The sequence below is a fragment of the Lemur catta genome, chromosome 4 (genome assembly GCF_020740605.2).
Source record: "Lemur catta isolate mLemCat1 chromosome 4, mLemCat1.pri, whole genome shotgun sequence".
Lineage (NCBI taxonomy): Eukaryota > Metazoa > Chordata > Mammalia > Primates > Lemuridae > Lemur > Lemur catta.
Window position 1 is genome coordinate 41,745,801 of NC_059131.1, and position 26,965 is coordinate 41,772,765.

The 26,965-nt window shown below is 41.2% G+C and overlaps 1 protein-coding gene across 1 annotated transcript in view; it reads left to right on the forward strand.

The window, feature by feature from the left end:
* The first annotated feature begins 217 nt into the window (after window positions 1-217).
* The window catches only part of EML6 (EMAP like 6), a 227,285-nt gene continuing 200,537 nt past the window's right edge, over window positions 218-26,965 (forward strand). The window contains exon 1 of the mRNA XM_045549610.1: window positions 218-484. Coding sequence (XP_045405566.1) covers window positions 288-484 — 197 coding nt within the window. The 5' untranslated portion in view covers window positions 218-287. The remainder of the gene's footprint in view (window positions 485-26,965) is intronic.

Genomic DNA, 26,965 nt, shown 5'->3' on the forward strand with positions numbered 1-26,965 from the left:
CCGAAGCCGCCCAGCCGCAGGAGAGGGAGCCGGGGCGGCCCGGCGGGGTCGGGGGCCGCGCACCGGCGGCGACTCGTCTGCGGCGGCGGCGGCGGCGGCGGCGGATGATGGTGGCGGCCGGCGCGCTGGGCTGTGCCTGTGCGTCGCCGCGGAAATCAGCGCCCGGCGCTGCACACTGAGCCCTTGCAGGTCAGCCGCAGCCCGAGCCTCGGCGGAGAGAGACCCGGCGTGCAGGGGCAGCGGGCCCGCGCGCGGGGCGGCCGGGGGGCGAGTGGGGTCGGCTTATCATGGCGGATCGGACGGCTCCCGGCTGCCAGCTCCGGCTGGAGTGGGTGTACGGCTACCGGGGCCACCAGTGCCGCAACAACCTGTACTACACGGCCGGCAAGGAGGTGGTCTACTTTGTGGCCGGGGTCGGGGTGGTTTACAACACCCGCGAGCACAGCCAAAAATTCTTCTTGGGACACAACGACGACATTATCAGGTAAGGGGGTGGGCTGGGCGGTGGGAAGGGGTTGGGTGCGGAGGCTGGAAGGGTGGGAGGAAGGGTGGCCAGCCGGGCTTTCCCGGGGTCAGATCCGGGAGCCCCGTGGAATAAAGGATTCTCTCTAGAACCGCATGGAATTACAGAAGGGCTGCTGATTCCAGGCTAGGGCAGAAACAGTGCGGGGTGCGGGTGAGGACGGAGAGGTCTCTTCTCTATCCCTCTGGAAGGCTTTTACATCTCTACGGAGTTGAGTGTTCTGATGCGTTTTTAGTGTGCATTCCTGCTACAAGTGGAAGGAGCCTGGGTAACTATAAAACACTTCTCCTTCCTTCCCTGACTGGGTAAATGATAGGACTAATAGCCTGAAGGGTGGGTATCATTTCTGGGAGGCTCCCCAGTGGGTTTCTCAGTAAGCAAGAGGATTAAAAAAAAATCTAAAAGAAATTTTGCTACAGTAATTTAGAATCTTCATCCCAGATGCTTTGGACCTGGGAAATTTCTGCAGTGGGTGGGGAGTTCCCTAATATTTCACTTGGCAGTGTTTTAATGACAAAAGCATATTTATACACTAAATGGATGTTTCCACAATATCATTGAGGTTAATAAAAGGCTGGCAGTTGTTGGACCACAAAATCCTACCACCCAGCCCACAGAATGACCAACATCTGGTAGCGGATGGTCCAGGACTCACTGATAGGAGAACTCACTTGGAGGAATAGCCATTTTAGGGGCCCTCCCTATTAAATAGAAGGGGGGCATATTTTGATTCTTGGCCCTATCCTCTCTCGTCTTTGGACCAGACACATTTTCCTCCAGCCCTTGGCAGCCTCTTTTGTGACCAAACAAGGTGTGGTCCAGATGCTGTTCACAGGGAATTCCTTTCAGCTTCCAGCAGTTAAGGAAGATGTTGATGATATGGGAGCCTCAGCCCACAGGGAAAATGACTTGCTGAGGATGAACTACAGCTGACAGAGACCATACTTGTACCTTCCAAACTTGTGTGTTTCATTGATGTAGAATAACTTCCATCACATTTCAGAATATTGCCGCTTTTGCTCTAAGTTTGCCTTTCACAATGAAATAAATGGTTAAGTGATGTAATGTCAATGGGCCTAATTTTTCGGTGGGGAGAATGATTTTAAAAATTAGCACTTTTTATTCCTCCTGATGTTGTGCTTATATTCCAGAGCCTTTTTTTTTCCTGAGACCTAAAGTTGAAAAATTGTTACAGAAGGTTAAAAGTTAATATTCACAAATACAGTAAGATATTTGTTTTTTTTTTTTAAATCTTGACTTTTAAAAGATGAAGATTTTAAGTACTGGGAGCTCTAATGTTCTCAAGATTTGGTGGAACTGACATGTAAAACTTTCTTCAGGTCACATATGACAAAATAGGTTTTTTTCTTCCCTCCCTGATATGGTCACAGTTGCGAATGGAGCATCCTTACCTAGTCGTGTCCTGCAGATTTTGCTCATCTAGTTGCCAGGTGGATTATTAAAGTTACAGGTGCAAATGATTAACAGTGACTCATGAAAAGGTTAGATGTTTAAAAATTTAAACCCATTATGTTTTTGCTCTCTCTTAATGCAGTGCTTTCCATTACAGCATCAAAATAAGATGTAGTCCTTTGGGGGAAGGGAGAGAGTGGCAATTAAACAGAAAATTCCCTGGGGTTTAATATTAATGTGACAGTTCATTGAAACCACTTTGACGATTTGACCTCTTAATCCTAATTTTTTCTTTAATGCAGGGAAAAATATCAAAAGCACTGTTGAAGCTGAAGGTGGGAAAAGGGTGGAGTTGCAGTAAACCGTTGTTATGACAGGCAGCTGGGCCAGGGGGATGTGATGATATCTGGCCTGGGTGGTTAAAGAAACACTTGGATTTGAAGAAAAGGTGAATGAAGTTATTTGTATAACTGGGTTTGCAGGGACCTCAGTTGATTAAAAGAGAAATAAAAAGACGGTTTAGCTTCTGGTCTATTTATTAATGTAGTTATCTCTTTATGCTGAATGGTGACATAGTAGTAAGCCTGATTTCAGAGAAAGGATTTTATTCATAATTCTTCACAATGTTTGGTTGGGTCTGAGTGTGTGCAGATGAGCAGAGTTCTTCAACATCCAAGTATATCTTTGCACATAGGAATAAAATTAAGTGCAATGAATTAAAAGATACAAACTACAGATCATTGTGAAACTAAGAGCCATAACACCATAATATTTATGCTGTTTATTTTGCTTTAACTTATATATGTAAATATCTTTTCCTGGTGAAGGCAGTAAGTGCACAAGTCACAATGCACAATCTTTTATCTTTATGAATTTCAACTCATTTTTGTATATCCCAGTATACTACTGTTTTTCCACTTGAAATATTAAAGTTTGTCATAGAATGGGGGGGGACAATAGCTAAGGTTTTCAGGCAAAAATATTTGTTTTTTTTTGAATCATTACATGAATATTAAAACTTCTAACTCTTGGTACCATCAAGTAAGATAGTATAAGTAATTGTCCACTTGGTACTTAGCTTTTGCATTAGTTTAAAAGATAAATTCACATGCATACATTTTCTACTGCTTTATTTTTTGTGCTGCTTTGCCTAGATAATAACTAGAAAACAGCCCAACAAGTACTGATAACACACTCCATTTAATAAAACCATGTGATCACTGAGATCATGATGAACCTTAATAATAATGTAGGATTTGGCAGAGCTCCTTAGAGCTCAGCATATGTGTCCTCTTGCTCTGACAGGCTATGTGTTTAAGTCAGATTTTTTAAAATATTGGTATGTGAGGTATAATGTGATTTATTAGATGTGGAGGCTTAGTTTTATTCTCTTGAATGATTACCTTTCAATACAGATAACAGATTAGAGGATGAGGACATATTTTAGCGCTGATAACATTATGATGGGGCAAGGAAATACTTAGAGCAGTATTTGCTCTTGGCCTAACAACAGGACTCAAATCAGGGCTTGAGGGCAAGGACTGGAATAATTACTAACTTGGTTTCTAGTTTAGGTAGCAGGACATGACACAGAAAGGGAGTAAATGAAATAAGAGGTCATGAACATGTTCGTTCTCTGTCACCTCCCTTCCATTTTCACAGTGACTCCAGTTGAGACATTGATCTCCTCACCCTGGTCCCTATACGTATGGCTTTTGACTAGTGCCCTGTCTCCATTTTCTTCTCTCTTGTGTTTTGGCTCTTGATTGCAAGGAAGGTTTATCCTCAGTGCTATTTTAGGGGAAAGGACACTGACTTTGACATCATGCACACGTGGGTATGACCTCCACTCTGCCATTTACTGGAGGTATCCAAGCGAGTGGCTTGACCTTTCAGGGCCTTTTTTATTTGTGAAATGAGGGTGAGAATACCTTAATTGTAGAGTTGTTGTAACTACTAGAAATAATACATCCAAAGGATTTAGTGTGGGGCCTGGCCCTTAGTTGGTGCTCAGTAGATGTTCTTAGTTGTGGTCGTGGTAGTATTTAATTAAACACATACACCCCCAAAACAAAACAATTCATCATTGCCCACAGGTGTAAGTCCAGACTCCTTAGCTTTCTATTCTCTCTGTCCCTAACCTACCATTCCTACCCTTGTTTTCCTTTTTTAAAAAAATCATAAATTATTTATTTCCTGCTTGCCATATAATATGATTGCTCTGTTCTTCCCTGCCTCATACGGAAATGATTTATCTCCTCTCTTGGCCCCTCTCCCTCTGTCCAGCCCTCTCCATCCCCCAACAGCATAGTGGTGGGAGCATGGACTTTGGTGTCAGACAGAACTGAGTTTGAACCTATATCTGCCACCAGTTGGGTGACATTACTAAACCTCTCTGAGTCTGAACTATTTCATCAGTAAAACAGCTTCTCACTTATAAAATGGACTTTTAAAGGTGTCTACCTTGTAATTTGTTGTGAAGATTACGTATGAGGTGCCCCACAGTGTTTGGCCGATGGTAAGTGCCTGCTAGAGGGGACCTGTTTGCATCCACATCCTTCAAGGCCCCATCTGCTTCAGTCTCACCTCTCCCATGAGACCTTGTGCCATTCTCAGATGAAGGGGTGTCTTGTACTCCTAAAGTTTTGCATCTTTTGTGACCAACGCTGCTCACTTAAATTGTATCATTTAGGGCCATTCTTTCATTCTGAGTATTTTCATTTGTAAGTGCATATGAGGCTTTGCAGCTGAGAATGAAACTTAACCAGAGCTAACATTTCCTGAGTGCCAGACTCAGAGCTAAATGTGTGTACAGATAGAGCTCATTCACCCTCTTACAACCCCACGAGGTAGGCACTGTTGCTAACCCGAGGCTACTGGGGGGGCCGGCTGAGGCACAGAGAGGTTAAGGATCTTGCCCGCATTACCATCTAGCAGACTGTAGAATGGGAATTGGAACCCAGATCGGTCTTATTCAAAGCCCACAGCTATTGCTCTGGTGCTTTACTGTCTTATTTTTCTCAGTCACTGTGGTCCCCACCACTGTGCCTTGGTCCTAACCAGACCTTAGTAAGCTTGTTGCTCTTTGTAACTCTGTTTATCATCTGGTGGTCTATAAGTCCTGTGCTTTAAATTATTCAGTAGTGTTTGAAGCAGATTTCTGGAACTCAGTCTAGAAATGGAACCATGTTCAAGTTCACTTTAGGAATATCACCAGCTTTGAAACGGGTCTGAAACAATGATCTATTGGAGATGCTTATTTTTTATTTTTATTTTATTTATTTATTTATTTATTTTGAGACAGAGTCTTGCTCTGTCATGCTTGGTAGAGTGCAATGGCGTCATCATAACTCACTGCAACCTCAAAGTCCTGGGCACAAGCCATCGTCCCACCTCAGCCTCCCAGAGTGCTAGGATTATAGGCATGAGCCCCTGTGCCCAGCTGTATTGGAGATGTTTAATTAAAAAAAATTTTAAGTCTAAATTGTGATATGGCTAAAATAATCTAGTGCTGCAAATACAATTGAACTTGCTGAATTTAAAGAGAGAGGTCTAATAGCTATAGTTAGGCCTGGAATGTCAGGTAAGCAGGTTCACACGGAGATACGATCTTGTATTCTTTAGTCCCTTGACTAGTTTGAATAACGGAAATGTGGAGGCAAGTATAAAGAATCAAATTCATATTGAGTTGAGTGCCTGCTCTGCACCAGACACTTTGTATATATGTCACCTCGTTGAATCTCTCCTCCCCCAACTCTGAGCAGTAGTCTTCTCATTTTATAGGTATGGCTCTGAGAGGGAAAGAGACTTAAGCAGAGTTACTCAGTGGGACCATCCCATTCATTGGAGCCCACTTACTCTATGCGTTGACAAGAGCATGAAGTGAAAGCTTTTGGTGGAAGCTTATGGCTTACTCATAAATGATCTCATTATTGCTATTCTTATTAAAATACATTGGAGTTTACTTGTTGATTTTTGTTAATATTTGTCTATGCTCTAAGTTGGGTATATTGTATTCTTTCTCATTTGTTAATTCATCAGAAACTCATTTGACATCTATAATGTGCCACGTACAGGAGGTGCAGCAGTGAAAGTGACAAAGTCCCTGCCCCCTTGAAGATGGGGGAGGCTGACAACAAATGAGCAAGAAAACAAAGTGAATATAGATTATGATCAGTGCTAAGAAGGGAATAATCATAGAGAGGAACTGGGTTGGGTGGGGGTATGGTAGCTACCTTAGATAAGGTTTCCAGAGCACCTCGCTAGGGAGATGGCATTTAAGCTGAGACCTGAGGGGTGAGAAGGGGCAGACAGGTGATGATGTGGTGGCAGAGGAGAGGTTACATGCTAAGGCACCAAGGTGGGAAAGAACTTAGCGGGCCTAGAATTCTGGAATAGATACCCAGAGAAAGACCAAGGTCATCGTAATTCTCATCCAGGTCATTAATGCCTCATGGGTTTTGGTACCATATGTCCTAGATTTCCCAGGACAGTCATAAATATTCCATTCAGTTTTTGTCATAGGTACACTTGTTCCTGTCATGCCATGGATTTCAGTTTTTAATCAGAAATATGACCACATTTTTATTTGGAAAATATGGTCACTGCTTGAAAGCATTGCACTAAACTATATTATCTTATAAAGTATTATATCAGTCCCATCAACAGTCAATCAGACAAGTGGATTACGCTCTGTTTGGTAAGTGAAAAACTGTTCCCATGGCATCATCCCTAATTGGGACTGTTCTAGGGCCTTTCCTGTCCCATCCCACCAGCAATGTAGGAAAGTCCCAATCCCTTCACATCCTTGCCAAGACTTGTTATTGTCTGTTTTTTTGATTATAGCCATCTTACTGGGTGTGAAATGGTATCTCATTGTAGTTTTAATTTGCATTTCCTTAAATGACTTATGATATTGATGATCTTTTGATAAACTTATTGGCCATTTGTATATCTTCTTTGGGGAAACGTCTATTCAAATCCTTTGTCCATTTTTAAATGGGGCATCATCAAAAGACAAAATATTTCATGCCCAGTAAGATGGCTATAATCAAAAATACTTTACCCATTCATTGAGTTATCGTTTCACTTTTTTGATGGTGTCCTTTGAAGTACAAAAGTTATTAATTTTAATGATGTCCAATTTACTTTTTCTTTTGTTCTGCTTTTGATGTCATATCTAAGAAACCATCACTTAATCCAAGGCCATAAAGATTTAATTCTATGTTTTTTCCTAAGAATTTTTATAGTTTTAGCTTTTACATTTAGGTAGGTGATCCATTCTGAGTTAATTTTTTAAATATGGTGTGAGGTAGGAGTCCAACTTCATTCTTTTGCATGTGGATATCTAGTTGTCCAAATACCATTTCTTTAAAAGACTATTTTTTCCCCATGAAGTTGTCTTGGATCCCCACGGTCTTTGAAATTCTTCTAGCAGGGGGCTTATTCCTTCCACACAGAAGATGCTAAATGTTTGGGGACCCAGAAACAGAAATAACCGTTAAAAAGATTAACCTAAAATAAATAGAAGTCAGAGGCTTTGGTTGCTATCCTGTACTTGTAAAGATGCTGTTAGATCCTGTGAAGGATATATAGATTTTGACATATTTGTAGAATAAAGCCATTTATGCCTTGAAGAGCCAGTACTGTGTTCAGTAACTGCTAGTTTAGGGACCAGCAACAATCTATACATTGGATTTGTTTACCCCCAAAGGTTCTTGCTTTTTAAAATGGTTTTACAGCCTTCAGCCTTCTGGGTGGAGACAGGTCTGTTGAGGCTGTTGAAAGGGGTGGGTGTGGGATGGAAAGCAGAGGGAGTTGCGAGAGAGGGTGCCTTTTGACATCTACTCCTTTACCAGTTCATTCGTTTCTTTCCCCCAAGGGAGGCAGACATCTGGATGGCCTCAACCCAGAAGATAAAGGGTTCTGGGATTGCCCACTAGTTCCCTGCCACCCCCCTCAGCCCAGAGGAAGGGGGCGGCGAGCCAACCTACCTCCTGGACATGAAAGAAGCTCTCTCTGGACTGGTAGTACCTAAATAGGCTGGCCAGAGAATTATTCTCAGGCTATTGAGAATTATTTTAAGGCATAAGCCTTCATTTTTAGTTTAACTGCTATTTACTTATGTGATTAAAACATTATTCTGTGTTCATTGTGAATTGATTTTATGGGTAGGAATAAAACAAGACCCACGAATGATGGGATGTCTTGTAAGTAAGGGATCATCAGTTACAAGAAAGCTGTTCACAGCAGCACAGTTAAGGAGAGGATTATAAGGCAACAAGAGAATCCTTTGGAACTCAAGTACAGAGAGTGTGGCTGGCCTTTCAGGTACTGCACAGATATCAGACAGCTAGTCTTTTCCTGCTTCTTTCTCTTGCAAGCATCCCTATGCATCACGGGGATTCGCATCTCTTCTTCTCTCTTCATAATACATGCTTTGAATTCCTCTGGCTGCTTAACTCAGTGATTCATTTTGCCCATGGCCACCCCTCAAAAATCCATCTCAGCCCCTCAGTACACATGACTAGCCAGCTCAGTCCTACAAAACCAACTGAATCAATCTCTGAGTCTTAATTTCAAATTTCCAGTAAAGAAAACTAAATTTGACCAATTAAAAATGGGCAAGAATTTGAATAGACATTCCTAGTCCAATCAGCTCTAGCCTAGAGGGTGGGACAATATTTCAAAATTTGCCCCTTTAAGGAAGATTATCTGATAAGGGGGTTGTGGATGGAAAAGGAGTGAATGGCAAGTCTACTGCAGGAGGTGGATTAGAAGGGGAGGAGACAAATGATCTCTTGATGCATAGAAAAGAGCAGGACAGTGATAAGAAATACCAAGTTGAAGACAAGAAAAGGTAAGGAAGGATACTAACAGGGCTTAAATTAAAAATATGGGTGATGTGGTATATCACAGAATTTTCAGTTATCATAACAGGCGATGCCAGGGTGTCTCTGGGGAGTGCTGGCCATTGGCTGGTGGCCACAGCCTTGGAGGGAAGGTGGGCATCAAGTATTTGCCACTGGGGTGCCAGTGCTACTATGAAGGTGTTCTCTCCCCTCCTAGGGTCTGGTGTCAGGGGCGGTGGTAGAGGGGAGCGTATGGGAATGGAGCTGATGTTGGCAGGCACTAGGGAGGTGGCTTGATGGTGCTCACAGGAGGCTTCTGGGCTGGTGCAGTTGCCAAGGTGATGGAGGTGGTGCCAAGGGGCAGTAGCTGTTTACCAGCTGGTGAAGAAATATCTCCATATTTTAACTGGCAGAGATACTGGCACACACCTGCTGACACCAGCCAAGGCCATGAGTGAAAAGGGTGCACAAGTGAACCCTTGGATGATTTGGTGAGCTTGGCCATTTGGCAGGTTTTGAAAACAAATCTCCCTAAGGCTAGACTTAAAATCTGCCAAAGGCAGGAAGCAGGAAAAGACTAGCTGTCTGATATCCGTGCAGTGCCTGAAAGGCCAGCCACACTCCCTGTACTTGAGTTCCAAAGGACTCTCTTATTACCTTATAATCCTCTCCTTAACTGTGCTTCTTTGAACAGCTTTCTTGCAACTGATGATCCCTTACTTAGAAGACATTCCATCATTTGTGGGTCTTGTTTTATTCTTACCCATAAAATCAATTCACAATGAACAGAGGCCTATTATGATCTGGTCCCTGGATCCTCTTCCAGCCTGATGTCCCTCCCTGATCCTCTAACACTCTCCAGCCACATCTAGCTCCTTGCAGTTCCCTGAACCCAGCATCCCATTTTGTGCATCCTTATCCCTGCACATGCCATTTTGGCTGTCTGAAGTGACCCCTCCCTTCCCCTCTCATACAATCCTTTTTACTTTCTTAAGTCTTTCGCAGGTGTCATCTCCCCCTGCAGCCTTACCTGACAGCTCAAGATGGTCTTGTGCCCTCCTTTCTCAATGTGTCCAGACCACTGTGCGAGGTCCTCCCTTATGGAGTCGTTACATCGTGTTGCATTTGTTGACTTACCCATTTCTCCACCTGATTCGAGATCCATTTGTGTGTCCCTGTGCCTAGCACTTTGTCATGAGCATAGTAAATGCTTAATATATTATTTGTTATTCTTCACATTTCAAATTATTTGGAAGGAGCAAGGTGTGACAGAGGTGTGAGATTTCTCTAGAACTCATTTTATACATACTTTGTGGGGAGAAAATCCTGAAACATGTTATTCTCAGGTGTCATTGAGAAACAGAATTCAAAATCGTCTTTTAAAAACATATTTGGATGACAATAATGACTACTGCAGTGCTCTTAGACACCAAATTCCATGTGACTTCTTCCTTCTACTGCTCTCCTGGTCTAGATGGAAAATAACAGCCGTTAAGGGCATAACGTTCTCTACTGGATTGGCCATGGATCTTGCCATGAATGAAACATTTCTTTTGGGTGACTTGTGCTTCAGGTTTTTTGACTGTATTATAATGAGAATCTTGATTCACATCCCTTTCAACTTAGGAAACACAGGGTCTTTTAAGCGACTTCTGAAAATATGATGGGATGTTTGTAAGAAGGTAATGAAGTCCAGATGTCTGCAGAGGTGTAAGGTAGCACCTGCCAGCTCTAAATAAATTTGTCTTTCCTGGCTCAGAAGAGTTTCACCCAAAGATACAGAAGTAGGGGTTCAAGGGCAGATCCCTGGGGAAAGTGACTTTTGAAGGTTGAAGAGCAGTTTGGCAGGCAGGTGGAAAAGGAACGGGGAAGGAGGGAACGCCAGAGAGGGAACAGCTGTGCAAGGGCTCAGGGGCTTAAAAAAGCAGAGACCCCTGAAGGAAGACTATGGAGCGGAGTGCAGTACTGTGAGGGTGAAGGGGTATTGAGGGAGATGGAGCTAGGTGAGCGGGCTGGGTCACTAAGGGACCGACAGCTCATTCCACACGTTGTAGGGACCTGTGAGGGGATTTAAACAGGGCAGGACAAGGCCAGTTAACATTTTAGAAAGGTCGTTGAGGGCAGGGGATTTCTACTTTATTTTTATTAACCCATTCTTCAGGATTTCTCCCTACTCTTTTTTTCCTTTGATGCCAAACTTCTCGGAAGAGGGAGTGTGGCATTGTACGTGGAGATGGGGTCCTGTGGGGCTGAACCACTGCTCAGGCTCTGTCTCTAACCAAAGGCATGACTTTGCGCACGGCACTTCACTTTTCTGGGCCTCAATTTCCTCATCTAAAAATGAGGAGACTGTGACTATATGATCTCTAAGATCCTTCTAGGATCTCTTCTGTAACAGTGTTGGGACAATTGGTGAAATTTGAATATGGGACTATGTACTAGGCAATAGCATTGTGTCAATGTTAAATATTCTGGATTTGATTGTAGCAATGCAGTTATGTAGGAGAATTTACTTATCTCAGATGATGTGTGCGGAAATATTTAGGAGTGAAAAGGCATGATGGCTGCAGATTACTCTCAGAGGGTTCAGTAACGATGACAGCAGCAGCAGCAATGACAATGGTAATGTGTATGTGTGTATGTGTTGTGTTCCTCAAGGCATCTGTTCTCTCTTTCCTTTCCATGCCATGCTTTTACCCACAGCCTCCTCCCTTCCACCTCTGCCCCCCTTGCATTCTAATCTCAACACAGCAGCCAGCGTGATCTGGTTACATTCTAAGTCAGGTCCCGTCAGTTGTTTGTCCAGAACCCTTGGAGTGAACACCAAAGTCCTTGCTATGGCTTCTGAGCCCCTATGGGATTTGGCCTCCTGTTACCTCTGTGACCTAATCCGCTTTCTCCCCATCCCTTGATTTACTGCAGCCACACTGGCCCCCTGGCTGCTGCCTGTCTGCCCAGGTACTCTTCTGCCCCAGGGCCTTGGCACTCACTGTTCCCTCTGCCTGGATCCTTCTTCCTTCAAACATCCACATGACATTACTCACCTCCCTGAGGTCCCTGCTCAATATAACCTTACCTGACTACCCTATTTAAAATTCAAGCTCTTCTCCAGCACATCCCTTATTACCCATTCCTGTTTTATTTTTCTCCTTAGCTCTTGTTTCTTTGGGTCTTTATTATATCTCTTCACCAAAAATATAAGCCCTATTTGGTCGGGGCTGTTTGGTTCACTGCACTGCCTGCAATTCCCATAAAGGGGCCTGGTATGTAGAAGGTGCTTAATAAGTGTTTGTTGAATGAAAATGAATGACTTGTACATGTTAACTTTTATGTGTTTTAAGATGACCCCCTTAGAATTTTTGCTTAGAACAAGGATTCTTTTTTGGACCCTCTTTGATAGACTATGAAGCCTTTGGACCCCATGTCAGAATAATAGGCTTGTTTGTTCTGTTTCATGTTTTTATTGAAGTATGATATAGACACAGAAAAGTGTATATATTATAGTGTACAGCTGGATTAATTCTTACAAACTCAACACACCTTAACTTTGCCCAAAGTTTGATTGATGTACTTTGAAAAGGAATGGTACAATATGCGTTCTTTTGTGTCTGGCTCCTTTCAGTCAACATTATTTTCATGAGATTGATTTGTGTTTCTGCATGTTTAGTCTCAGTTTCATATTTTCATTGTGTGGAAATACTATAATTCATTTATCCAGTCTACTGTTGATGGGCATTTGGGTGGTTTCTGGTTTCTTTTGGCAACTGTCAGCATTCTAGTACAAGTGAACATATGTATGCAGTTCCATGTGGGAGTGGTGTTTCTGGGTCATGGGGTACACATATGATTAGCCTTGCTAGGTGCTGTCCAAAGTGGCTTTATCTATTTACACTCCCACCATCACAGAATAATGTTTACTAATATATAAAATAAAATACATATATAGGACTACACTGAAAACTAATTCTTTTGAAACATAGTTATGAAAATATTTTAGTATGTGGTGATGTATTAATATGCTTCATTATTAACACATACAAGTATAAGGTTTATCAGTTCTAGTAATTACCGTGATTTCAAAGTAGTGACCAGTATACCTGATGTTTGAGACAGCTGCAACAACCATAATGTGATATGAAAATATCTGTCATTTAACGAGTCACAGCATCACAGTTATTGTCAGTACTTCTGTGGCTTGTTAACTACATTCTAAATAATAGGAAATGCTAAAGTCTGTTACAAGTTAGTGAAAATAAAGGTGTAATTTTTAGTCTCTCTAAGAGTATAAACTCTCCTAAGTTCTATAAAGGGGTTCACGTATGCCCTGGTTTGGAGGAACAAAACAACTTAGAAGAAAGATCTCTTGAGTGCTTACTACGTGCCAGGCACTGGGGACCCAACAGTGAACAGCACACATCTCCTGTCAAGGAACTTGTCATCATGAGGGCGATACTCAACACTGAAGAGCAGCTGCATGCAGTGCGCTCAGCGCCATGACAGTTACCAGAGTATGTGAGAGCCTCAGGACATACATACATCTGACCCATTTATGGGAGGTGGGTTGTCAGGGAAGGCTTTCTGGAGGAAGTAGCACTATTAGATTTAGGCTCTAGACTGGTCACTCTGGCTACAGTGTGGACAGTGAATGGGAGGAGAGAAAGTCTACAGGCTCTTAAAGTAATCCAGATCTGAAGTAATTATGATAGCATGCAAGGGAACAATGAATATATTCTGGAAATTGTAGATTCCTGGTGGCTGACTGTAAATAGTGGTGGGGGCATTGGGAGGGGACAGAAAGAAGGAAAGTGTAAGGTAATGGGCAAGTTTTTGACATGGTCAGCTGGTTGGGTGGTGGTGATCATTCACTGAAACAGAATAAAGAGTAGGTTCAAGGTCAGGGGAGATGAGTTCAGCTTTGAACATAATTAGATGGAGGTGTCTGTGAGATACCCAAGAGATAGATGGTGTATACATCTGTCTGAGTCCCTTGCTCAGGAGAGAGCCGTGGGACTTGCAGTGTGTGCGTAGGAATGGGTGAGATGACCCAGACAGTGTAGGGAGGAGAGAGAAGAGGCCAGGGTACAGACTTCGAGGAAGATCAACTTTTAAGGGACGTGCAGGGAAAGAGGTGCTTGTGAAAGATGGGAATGGTCCTGAGGGTAGGAGGAAAACCAGGGAAGTGGAATGCCCTGGAAACCAAGAGCAGAGAAGAGTCACAGAGGAGACTCTTAACAGCCTCACTAATAGAGCAGAATAGTTGAGTCTGGGAAAAGCCCAGTGGATTTAGCAGCGAAGTCATTGATGAATTGCTTTTACTACGTAAACACTGGGAATGATTATTTTTCTCTGGATTGGACTTTTATCTGGGTTTTAAACTTTCTGTTATAGCAGTTAGAATGTTCAAGGGTCATTTCCTTTTAGCTTTTCTTTTCTTCTTACATTTCCTTTATATATTTTGCTCATGCTCCAGTGAGTTTTATGCTGCAGTGGTAGTAAGCAGTCATCTCGGCTTAATGACTTCTGTCTCCAGCAGACTCCAGCTCTTTTGTTTTTGGACAATAAGAGATATTGTTACAGACACTGCTTCTTAGTAAAAAGCCTTCTAGGTCCATTTTTCTGCATAGTGGATGTGAACACAATCACTTTGGCTGGGAGAGCCTGGCCTGCTGACAATGACTTCCCAAGTCATCCTTCTTGCCTTGAGTAAAAGTCGGTTTCTAGTCCATATAATAAAAATGTAATGGAACAGACATAAATTTTAGAATGTTTTATAATTATTTTCTTTCCAGAGTGTCACTTTTTATATATTCTATAGGAGAAAAATTAGAAGATACTTCAATTAAATAAATATGTGTCCGTGCTTACTGTGTAAATGACAGTGTGCAGGCTACTGCAATGACGGTTATTCAAGCAGGAAACATTGAGTGCCTGGTCACTCCCTCCCTTTTTCATTTCATTGTCCAATCAGCCCCAAGTACACTCCATCTTGTCCTCTTCATCTTACTGCTGCTTCCCTGATTCAGACCCCTGCCCAGTTCTGCATGGTTACAGTAGGCTGATAACTGGTCTTCCTGCCTCAACTACCACTCCCTAGTCCATCCTTTGCTAAAAACGTGGAAACACTTTCAAAAAATAGAAATTTACAAGACCACTTCTAAATATTCTGATTCAATAGTCTGGGTGTGAAGCCCAAAATCTGTATTTAAAAAAAAATTACCATAGACATATAGATGTATAAATGAGTATGCACACACACACACACATGCATTTCCTTGCTGTTTGTTGAGAGAACCAAAAAGCAATGACACACAGTAGCAGGAACACACCTAGCACCCAGAATTCAGTTTCTAAATACTGTTTTCCACAAAAAAAGACCAGAACTCCTTAGAGAAAAAGCTGACTCTAGGCCTGAGGCAGTGAAAGCACAAGATAAATCTGGAATATCTTCTTGTGCTAGAAAGTACAGCAGTGCTCAGAGAATAAGGGGTGATATTAAAATGACACAGGAGCCAGCTTGAAGGGATGTCCACTGGCCACATCTGGGATAATTTGAGCATGAATTATAATCCACAGAATAAAATAAAACTCCAAGCATCCATAGTGATATAAATAACTCAGTTTTATAAATATATATATTTATAAATCAGTTTTATAAATATATATAGTTATAACTAACTCAGTTTTATAAATATATATATATTTATAAATAACTCAGGGAAAGCTCTTCCTTGAGTAGAAAGCCAAGTATTAAACATATTAACAGATGGAGTGGTGGAATTAGGAAAGTAGTGGAAGCTATAGCTAGTGATGGAGGTTTGTTGAGGAACATGATATTTACGTTATACTTCACCACAAGATACTTATTAACAAAGGACAAACAAACACCACAGTGGAGAAACATGGCAGATAACTCCTTAATCAAAGTCAGAGTTGACATTCACAATAATGGGATAAACCAAGTCATTAAAAAAGATTCCCCAGGTGGTTTTAGGTTACAGAATTCCTGTGCTGTTTTAGCAGTGGGATTAGCCTTCTTCTTTTTTTTTTTTTTTTGGAGACAGGGTCTCGCTCTGTTGTCCAGGCTAGAGTGCAGTGGTGTCATCATAGCTCACTGCAACCTCAAACTCCTGGCTCAAGTGATTCTCCTGCATCAGCCCTCCAAGTAGCTGGGACTACAGGCGTGCACCACCACGCCTGGCTAATTTTTCTATTTTTAGTAGAAACGTGGTCTCACTCCTGCTCAGGCTGGTCTTGAACTCCTGAGCTCAAGCGATCCTCCTGCCTCGGCCTCCCAGAGTGCTAGGATTACAGTTGTAAGCCTATGTGCCTGGCCAGGATTAGCTTTCTAAATCACAGATCTGATCTGTCTCTGCATTGCTTAAACACTCTTGCTGCTCTGTTCCTTCTGGAAGGGGGCCCTGCCCTGGCTTTTTGCCATGGTCTTCTACAACAACTTTCTTCCTCCGGCCACCCCCACTGCTGCTCCTATAATCCCGTGCTCCTTGCAGCAACTCAAAGGCTTGCTGTCTTCCCATGTTACTGCACGTGGCCCTGCTGCTTAGAATACATGCCCAGGTCTCTCTGTGGGGCAGATACATGTAATTCAAGAGACAATTCCAGTGCCACCATTTCTGGGAAGCCTTTCTTGGGCGGAATCAATGTCTCTTTCCTCAGTACCCCCATAGCATTTTCTCCATACCTCTCTTACAGCACTTGTCACACCATGCTATGATTTTCCATTCCTGCGTCTGCCCACGCCACCCACCAAGGCTGCTGACCCTCTGGCTCCTGGAGGCGCTTTCTGTGGTGGAAAGAGCTAGGGCTTCAGAGCCAGTCAGACCTGGGTTTGAATCCGATTGTACCACTCATTAGTTGTTACCAGGCATCCTCAGCTTCTTCCTCTAGACCTACTGGTAGGTTATTTTGAGAATTCGGTGAAATAAAGCATGTAAGGAGCTTTGCAAAGTGAGTTGAAGAAAGACACGAAAGAGAAAGAAACCTCACTAGGCCCTGAGTCAGGTGTTTTATACAGTAAGTCCTCACTGAATGTTGTTAATAGGTTCTTGTAAATTGCGACACGTACAACGAAACCAGTTTTACCACAGGCTTATTGATACAACGAGTTAAGCTCCTTCAGCACATTTGCGGTCACAAAAACATTACCAAAATTCTAAACGAAGACCAAAATGCTTCTCGCATTAAACACTGAGATAAATGTGAGCTGTATATACATACATTTAAGAAAGATGAATAAAAAGAAGATAATTATTTATCTGATTATTCCAGTTCGGGGTCTTGGGTGGCAGAGCGTTTCCCAGCAGCTTGGGGCACAAGGAGGGCACCAGCCACGACCAGGACGCCAGCCGGTCGCAGGGTGCGCTCACACACGCCCACACTCACCCGCACTGGGACCATGTAGACACTCCAGTTCACCGAATTTGCACACCTTTGGGTGGGAGGAAACTGGAAAACCGGGAGAAATGCACGCGGACACCGGGAGAGTGTGCAGACCCCACACAGACAGTGGCCCTGACTGGGAATTGGATTTTTTTCTCATCAACGTTATGACAAAACAATGTTGAATGAAGTGATCTCATTTGAGGGCCTGTTGTACATGTATATACATACACAAACGAATATTTTACATATGTACATTTTCCCTGCAATGCTGCGAAAATTTGGAGGGTCAGTCATATAGTTAGTAACTGACAGACCCAGCTTTGGACCCGTTTCTATCAGACCGCAAAGCCATGTTCTTTCTATTATGAAGAAGCTGGCAAACCAGGAGAGCCAGAGTCAAAACTACCTTAAATAAGAAGCCCGTTGTGGTAGTCTCTAAACTTTTTTGATTGTATACCTCTCTCAGTAAGATAATTTTGAGCACCTCCCAACATAGGAATATTTGCTTATTTATATTTGTAAATTATACATCTGTACCACCATGCTAATATGTTATTGATATTATAAAACACATATAAAAATAGCAACTTACATATAAATTATAACATTTTTTTACTGTATCCAAAAAGATCATCTTGTGCTTAATCTTTGAACCCCTTCTGTACTAGAGAATAGGGGAAGGAAGGTAAATTTGACTAGGGGAATTTTGGAAAAAAGCATTCTGGAAGAGATGGCATTTGGGTTGTATCTAGAAGGACGTTGGATGGGGGAAAGCATTACAGGTTGAGTCATAGTTCAAGTGAAGACAATGCACTGGACAGTTCAGAGCATGCACACTGAACAATGAATAACTGGGCCAGAGGAGAATTGAGAGGGGTAATCTAGAATATAATGACGTGGTGGCATACTTAGAATGTCACTCTGACACAGTTGGCCTTCTGAGCCAGAAAGACTGCTTTATATTATCAGTCTTTTGTGGGGAAAAGAAAGATGCATAATGGCTGGTTATAGCTCAGAAGAAAACAGGAGCTGGATGAATACCCAAGGAGAAAGGGATGTGAACCCGTGGGAATGGCCTTGGGTGGCAAAGGGACCCTGAAGGATAAATTTACAGAAACATGTGGGTGATTTTGCAACATTGGATAGGATCAAAATCCAAATGCAGAGGGGAGCCATCAAAGCTTTACAAGAAGTCAGTCTTCTTTTCCTTTGGCTGGAACTTAAGCATTGTAAAAGCAATCCATGTAACCTAAAACATTCGTACCCCCTTAATATTCTGAAATTAAGTAAAAAAAATAGGAGAGCATATCCAAAATCTAGTGTCATATTTTTCCTATACCAAAAAATACACACAAAAAAAGTCAGTGACTGTGATTGGATCTAGTTTTTAGAAAAACAGAAGTATAAAAAAAATAGTAACATGGACAGTGAAAGTGGGGTGCACAGAGCCAGGGAGACCAGTGCGAGGGAGTGACGTCTGCCGGGGCAGGAGGGAGAGAGTGGAGAGGCAAAGGGAGCATTCATGGGCTGACGGGGGGGCAGCATGCGCTGAATGACTGGGAAGGGGTGGTTCTGTTAGGGGAGAGAGGGACCATGGGGAGGTGTGGGTTCTGGGGCGGGGTCCTGTTTTGGACATGCTGAACTTGAGATGCCTATTGAAAATTTAACTGTGGAAATCAGTGCTCAGAAGAGACCTTGCCATTTCTTTAGTCAACAAATATTCTCTGAGAGCTTTTCCAGGTGTCAGGCACTGTGTTAGGTGCCAGTAGAAGGATGGAAATGTGTGCATACACCCCCCCCCAAAAAAAAATGCCCTGTCCTGGAGGCCTTTTCAGTGAGGGAATGAGGGAAACAATGCATTGTGGGTGCGGAGAGGAGGGCATGCCTGCCTGCACACGGAATTTGGCTCACAAGAAAAAGGGATGCTGGAGGAGAATCTTTAAGGTGAGAGGGATTCTCCAGGTACATGAGATTTAGGAGGACTCCCCTGCTTCTGACCTGGGGTGGGTGAGAGTTGCCAGTTTTGGTGGGGAAAGAGTATTACAGGAACACTGAATTCAGTGTTGAAGTACATTAATCCCGAGGCACGCTAATCTTTAAGGGTAACTTCCCAAGGATAGAGCAGACCACGGTCTTAAGTGCAGATCTGACCCTCAGGAGGTAGTTGGTTGGAGATCCTGGCAAGATAGTCTCTTGTATGAGTGGTGGTCAGATGGATGAAGGAGAGTCATCACAGACATCTATTGAGTGCCTGCCAGGGGACACTCACGTCGTTGCCATACGAGTGAGGTGAAAGGAAATCGTGCAATGTGAAAAGGGACGAGGGCTTAAGGTAGAAGCCTGGGGAATGCCTTTACCTTTGAGTAGAGAGAAGAGAAAAAGGAGCACGAAGGGGCATGAGAAAGAGCAGAGAGACAGGAAGAATTGGGGAAGTTTAGGGTGTTGTAAACCAAGGAAGGAGGAGAGGTCTCTGCGTGTTTGGTGGGGCTGGTGGTAGAGGGGTCAGCTGTGGAGCTCTGCAAAAAGATGGACCAGGATTTGAACTCAAACGAGGTCATTCCAGTGGTGTGGGGCAGAATCCAGATTGCTAGAACAATGAGTAATGATGAAAATGTGGAGGCAACAGGAAAGTGTAACCTAATTAGGGCAAGGCACTTCCTGGTATCTGGAAGATTTGAGAGTCGTCTTGCTCATAGGCACCTATTCTGGGAGATTCAACACCCCCAAGATGCCATCTGTTTCAGTAGGGAATACTGAATGAAGGTACAAGTTGACCAACAACACTGTCTCTTTTCCCCAAAATGATCCTTAACCAAGGGAGAATATCTGCTTTAATAGAGCAATAAATCAGAGGTTTGAAAATCTGCTTATTGTTTTCCTAGAGTACAGGCTTGGTTTCAGCTGGTTTTATAGTGGTTAATTATTTCTTTTCAAGACTTACACAACATTCTGTTTAAGGGCTTTAGGGGAAAAAAAGAGAAAAAAGGAAAACAATTTTGTTGTTATTAATCCTTATAGTATATCACACTGCGAAGACTGAATTATAGGCTCAAATTTCACATAATTCAGAATTTCATTTTTTTCTGAGCTAGAGCAGCTTTTCTCTTTAAGCGATAATTTTTTGCTTTATAGATGGGAAATGATTGATCTGTTTATAGGTATATTTAATTCCATACATGTCCTAGTTTCATCTAAATCTCTCTCGAATCTCAAAAGCTAATTCAGCAGCTACCTTTTTCCTTCTGGGTACCACCAAAAAGAGGAAATGAAATTTTCAGCACTAAATCAATGGAAGTATTGAGCAGTGCCATGTCACGAGTGATCATCCAGAGATGCCACATCAAGGAAGCAGTCACTCAGTAGACATCCCAGAAGTGGTTACTGGATGTCAGCTACTGCGTGTCTGTTCCTTTCCCCTGCACTGTAGGGACTTCAGAGAGACTGCAGTATGAGCACTGTGCATTTCTACAGCCTGTGCTCATTCAAAATGAACGCAAATCCTCATTTGACCTTTTCCCTTACGTGTTCATAGGAATTTTAACTGTGGGATTTTTACAAAGTGATTTTTATGAAATATCAAGGAGATAAGGTAACATGTTGGTAAATATGTGTAAAGTAAAAGTAATCATTCATTAAAGAATTTCAGAACTTCACCAAATGTCAGCACCATGCTGGTAGATAAAATGCTTTGCTTGTTTTATAATGAGACTATCCTATATAGGGACTCCAGAGTCTGAGGTCTTCACATTTTCGGAGTCGGCCAGATTAGCTTTTCAACCACAGCAGAAGCAAATCTAGCAAAGAGCAGCCTTCTTTTCATGCCAGCTGTGCTTTCTGGGTAATACGGTCAAAGGTCTGCTAGACTGATGTTTGAGAGGCAGCAGAGGAAAATAGGTAGCCAGAAAACATACTACAATGGGACGAGATCCCAGAAATTCAGAATAGTGAAAGTTAATAGTGACATCTTAAAGCTCTGGTTTTTTGGATTGAGATTAGCCTTGTTTTGGGGTTCCAAAAACCCTGATACAGGAAGTAAATCAGTGTTTGTGAAATCACTAAAAACAAAATCATTAACTTTCTATACAGTCTGCTGTAATCTTACTTGTCACTAGGCTGGGAGAAAACTAGTATGTATGTCTAAAGCCCACATAAAAAATGAACTTAATTCTCACTTAAGACTAAAATGGCAATAAAAAGTAGTAAATGTAAGGGGAATTAGAACTTTTAAGTAAATTTATTTCAGGTTCTTTGCTTTATTTTATTTGGGCCTCAAGCAGAAATTACTGTACTAATTAGAATGACTGATTTTATAACTTGTTATTTGTCCTTAAGATATGTGAAATTATGAAAAAAAAAAACCTTTGAGATACATATGAAAAACTGTTTAACAGTTCTTGTTTCTGTTAGTATGTTCATCTTAATCTTCTTTATAACTACATTACAGAAATTTATCTAGGATTACTACTTTATATTAATACTTAGATTGCAGAACTGAGTCATTATTACTTATTCTAATTTTGTGCCTGGTTTTTTTTTTATAATTTATAGGTTGAGAAACTTTAATATGTACAAGGTGTTCCAGTAATTCTGGATGAAATGGGTTCCTTTCAGTGACATTTATTGCAAAAATTATAAAGGGTAAAATTGTTTATTGATTTCTGGCAAACCACCAAAAAGAAATTATAGCTATTTGCCAGAAAATTCAGGAGAAATAAACTGTAAGATAACATAGGAAATTATTGAAACTGTGATTATGTGGTATCAAAGGAAGATGCAATAAAAGTTTATTTCCTTTTCACACACAAGTTTGCCCCACTGCTTTGGGTGGGCATAATTTTTATACAAATCTTAATTGATGTTATAAGCTAAATATAATGGGTCTTGTTAAAAACGATTTTATTAGAACTTATGGATCAGGAGAATATGGAATCTGGTTTTTGTGTTCCTTCTTCAGGCTCAAGAGCCAGAATCTTTCTTGTTCCCCATCGTCATCACTGGCCCAGCACAAGGCCTGGCACGGGGAGGACACTCAATAGATTTTTGTTGACTTGACTCAGAGGCCGGTGTTTACCTACCTTGCAGCTACCGGAAGGACCTCCAGACTTCTAGTTTTTCAGCTCAATCTCTGTTTTGTGTTTCAGTATTCATGTTGATGGACATTTAGATTGTTGACTATGACAAACAGGACTGTAGCAGACATCCTTATATATGCTTTCTAGAGTGGAGACGTGTTTCTGTGGCAGATATTTCTAGAAATAGAATAGCTAGGGTCAAAGAATATATTTTATATTGTGATAGATACTGACAAACTGTCTCCCAGAAAGAGATATACCAATGTACATGCAGGAAAGTGACATTCTCTACAGCTTCTGCTGCTCTTGTATCAGATTAATTTTAACTTGCTTGAAGTTAGAAGGAATGTGGAAATTTTATAATTTAAAAAAGTGAGGCATTCATGGGTGAAAGTAAACATAAAGTTTCTTTTCTGTTTGGTCCCTTTTATGGTGATGCCTACATTTACACATGCGAAGACTCACAGAAAGAGATTCTATTAAAATATTAAATAATAAATATTATATTCAAATATTTTTGCCTTGGTGATTTCATATGTGATTGTTTAATTGCTATAACAATGTAAATAAGGATTTATCTTATAATGTTTTTTATAGAATAGTTCTACTAATAACATACATTATTGATGCAGAGAGAAGATAAACATGTATATCTTATTGATTAATAATCTATTATTATGTGGTAGGAACTTTGCTGAGCATTTTGCATACATTATCTTATTTAATCCTCACAAAAAGTCCTTGAGGTCGGCACTGTTATTCCTTTTTACTAAAGAAAAGAATGAGGCCTAAAGAATTTAAGTAATTTGCCCAAAGACAACTAGCTAATAACTCAAGCTAGGATTGAAATCCAGGCCTGTCTCACCTCAGACCATTGTTGCCTAATTTACCTAATTGCCCGGCCTATTTCTGTCACTCCTCTGATGGTGAGAACCAGGGATATTTTCCAAAGAAAAATAATGACATGAATCTAACATGAACGCACATCAAGGTATATCCATTTGTGGCTCTCAGGGGTCCCAGTTGAAAAAACTAGGCCTCTTCTAAGAACTTGTGCTTGGTGCTAGGTCCAGATCAATGGTTTTTGTTTGTTTGTTTGTTCATTTGTTTGATGGATTTGCTGAAGCCAAAGACAACAATTCCCATCACCTGTTTCTTGAACAAGAGGAGATCAAGTTTTTTTACACAGAAGAGACATAGGTTATGAAAGTAATACTGTGCCCTCAGCACAGAGCAGGGTCCGCCATGGTGAGCTCCAGGACTGTCCGTGGCTCACTGCCCACCCCATCCCCTTAGCCTGGCTGTCCAGCCTGAGGGCCTGGTGTCTTGCTTTTGGGTGGGCCCCAGAAGAACTCAGGTGACATGCAGATCAATAATCTTCAATTCCTGGGACTGGACTCAATTTTTAGACCTGGAATGACCAAGCTGGAACTCTGCCATTCTCATGGCTCCACAGCCACCGTTCACCAGCCAGTGTGCACTGTGCTGTGCTCGCTCCTCTGGGAAGCCGTAAGGAGTTGGAGCGAGCAGTTAGCTGTTGGCGTCACCACCACTGCAGTTTTTTGGTGTTTTAAGACTTTGGTTCAGGGTAACAGAACCCAACTCAAATTGACCTGAGAAAACAAGGAAATTTAGTGGCTTATGTCACTGGAAAGTTCCAGATTGGTGCTGACATCAGGGCCTACGGGGACTCAAATGGTAGTGTCAGTACTATCCCAGACTCTCTTTCTCCATCTCTTGGCTGTGTTTCTCTCTGATCATTGGCCTCATTCTCTCCTTCTGCTGGCAGATTTCTTTCAAGCCATGGGGGATAGCAGTATGATGATGCCATGGCTATCAATGGCTTCTGGTTTCCAGCCTCTCAGCTCAAGACCTCAGAGGAAACAGGGAGCTTTTCCAGCAGCAGATTATAAAATTATAGGGAAGGGCACTCTGGCCTTCCATAGGTCATGTGACTGTCCTTTGTACATATGACTGTAGCCAAGAATGGGTACCATGGTTTTCTAGCCAGTGCAAGGAATTGTGATTGGCAGTCCTCCCAGAGCCACATGGGCTGGGGAAGGATTAAGTCCTAAAAGTGGGGAGAAGAGTTATTACTAGAAGAAGGGGAGAGAAATGTTGGGCTTACTGAAACAGCATATATTTCAAAGTGGTAGTCACAAGAATGCCTGGAAAATGATAGGCTGTTGAGCTTGAAGTATCATTTGGAGAATAGATGAGTCCAGGGAACAATAGATCCCTGTTTGTTATCCCTTTGAAGGGGATAGTCACCTTCCCCAATATCTTTTTAGGCTGAGAATCAGAGCCATTTTATATGGTGACAAAGACCATTTACTTGGGCAAAGGGCAGAATTATATGGGGCATGTTAAATAGCAAATATGAAACCTGCTTGCTGGATTACTAATGTGGAGGACAGGGATCACCTCCTTGGTGTAATCCTGAGAAACCTACAAAGATATAAGGGAGTTTGGGCATGAGTTTATTTTTATCTTGGAGGGCTCTCTTGGGGGTATAGAGAAAATGGAAGCCTCTGAACAGAAGATTCCCTTTGAATACTGAACAGAATTTTCACAAGGAACTTCAGTTATTTTATGCAAAACACAAGGGAACAGAGAGGATTAAATTAGAGCTTCTACTTCTAGAAAAAGGAAAAACCGGGATACGTTTAAAGAAAGAGAAACTCTCAAAAGGAAGGACAAAGGCTTTGCAGCACGGTAACATTCCCCCCTCACCTTCTATCCCCCATACCCTTATTAAACTTTTAGACTCATTTTTTAAAAATCACTGAAGTTATTTTGTAGGTTTATATTTAAATTTATTTTGCAGTTCAGACAGAACATGTTATTCTGTGTTGGTACCCAGTAGCCTAAAAGTTTTCTTGGTTGGTTGTACAAGGTTTGTTATGCTGAATATATGGTGCCATTTATTCTTACTTTCTAGCTAAGACGGGTCTTCAATTTGTTTTCCGAAAACTAAGGCAGTAAGAGTATCAAAAACAGAATGAGACTTTTATAATCCAGTTTCAAGAAATAAGGGCAATAGGCCTTTGGGTTTCATAATGATACCTGGAATGCTTTAAAGGTTTGTATTTTACATGTTTAACTATTGAAGGTAAACTTTAACATCCTCTATTTGTAACTTAGGCTTCCAAAACCCTCTTCCTTCTTCCCCACCTTAAGGGTGAGTTCACTCTAGGGCATCATTTTCAGCATGTCTAGCGACCCAGTGTTTTTCATTACACTGTGTTTAAATTACATGCTCTACTTAGATTTGTTGGGAACCTCACAGAATCTCAGTTCTGCTAATTTTTTTCAAGTTGCTTTCCCTCCTCCATTATAATACCTATATCTGTTCATTAAACAAAATTTTGAAAATAAGACCAGGAAGAAAAAATATCCATAACTGGACATCAAATATCTGTTTACATTTTTGTAAACTTTTAAGTTGAAATGTAATATATATTAAAAAGCACACAGATTGTTAGTGTTCAGCTTGATGGAATTTAGGAAAGTGAATACACCCATAAAACTACCACTAAGATCAAGAAATAGACTATTAATGCTCCCCAGAACCTCTCACCTACCATTCCCAGTTAATACCCTCTTGAAGATAACCACTATTCTGAATTCTCTTAATATAGATAAGTTTTGCCTAATGTTAAACTTTATAAAAATTGAATCATATAGTATGTGCTTTTTGTATGCTTGAATTACTCAACATTTTGTCTGAGATTCATGCATGTTGTTGCATATACCATTAGTTCTTTCTTTTTTGTTGCCAATCAGATAATGATAGTTTTATTTATTCTTGTTCAGTCCTTAAAAACTGAACAAATCTCTTTGTCATGCATTATTGCACAGACTAGTACCACCAGCATAATGTCAAATAGAAGTAGCAGTACTAAATATTTTTTCTTCTTAGTCTTAGAGGGAAAGCTTTCAGTATTTCCAATTAAATGTGATGTTTGCTATAAGTTTTGTGTAGAAGCCCTTTATCAGATTGAGAATGTTTCTCTTCTGTTCTTAATTTGCTGATAGTTTTTAGCATGAAATTATGTGAATGGGTTGTTATCTTTCTTTCTTACACAAAAGGTAGCATACTATATATACATTTTTACTTTGCTTTATTCGCTTAGCAAGATATCTGGAAAATCACTTCATATCATTTCATAGGAATTTCTCTAATTCTCTTATAGCTTCAGAGTACTCCATTGTGTGGAAGTATCATCATTTATTCAACCAATATCCTACATCCAGGTATTTAGGTTATTTGTAATATTTTGTAGTTATAAATAATGCTAAAATGGATAACCTTATGCATATATATTTTTGCATTTTGCAGGGGTTTCTCCAGGTGAATTCTTAGATGTATCTTCAGGTAAATTTCTAGGAGTGGGGGTTCTGGAAGTTAAAGCATAAATGGATATATAGTTTTGTTAGATGTTGCCAAATTCCTCTCCATGGGGACTATACCATTTTGTATTCTCTCCAGCAATGTATGAGAGTGCCTGGTTCCCCACATCTTTGTCAACAGGATTGAAATTTTGTCAATGTGATAGGTTGGAAATAATACTTAGTGTAGTTTTATTTTCCATTTCTCTTATTATCAGTGAAGTTGAGTATCTTTTCATATTTAGGAGAAATTTTATATGTCTTTTTTGTGCATTGTCTACTCTGATATTTCCCATAGTTTTTAAAATTCGGTT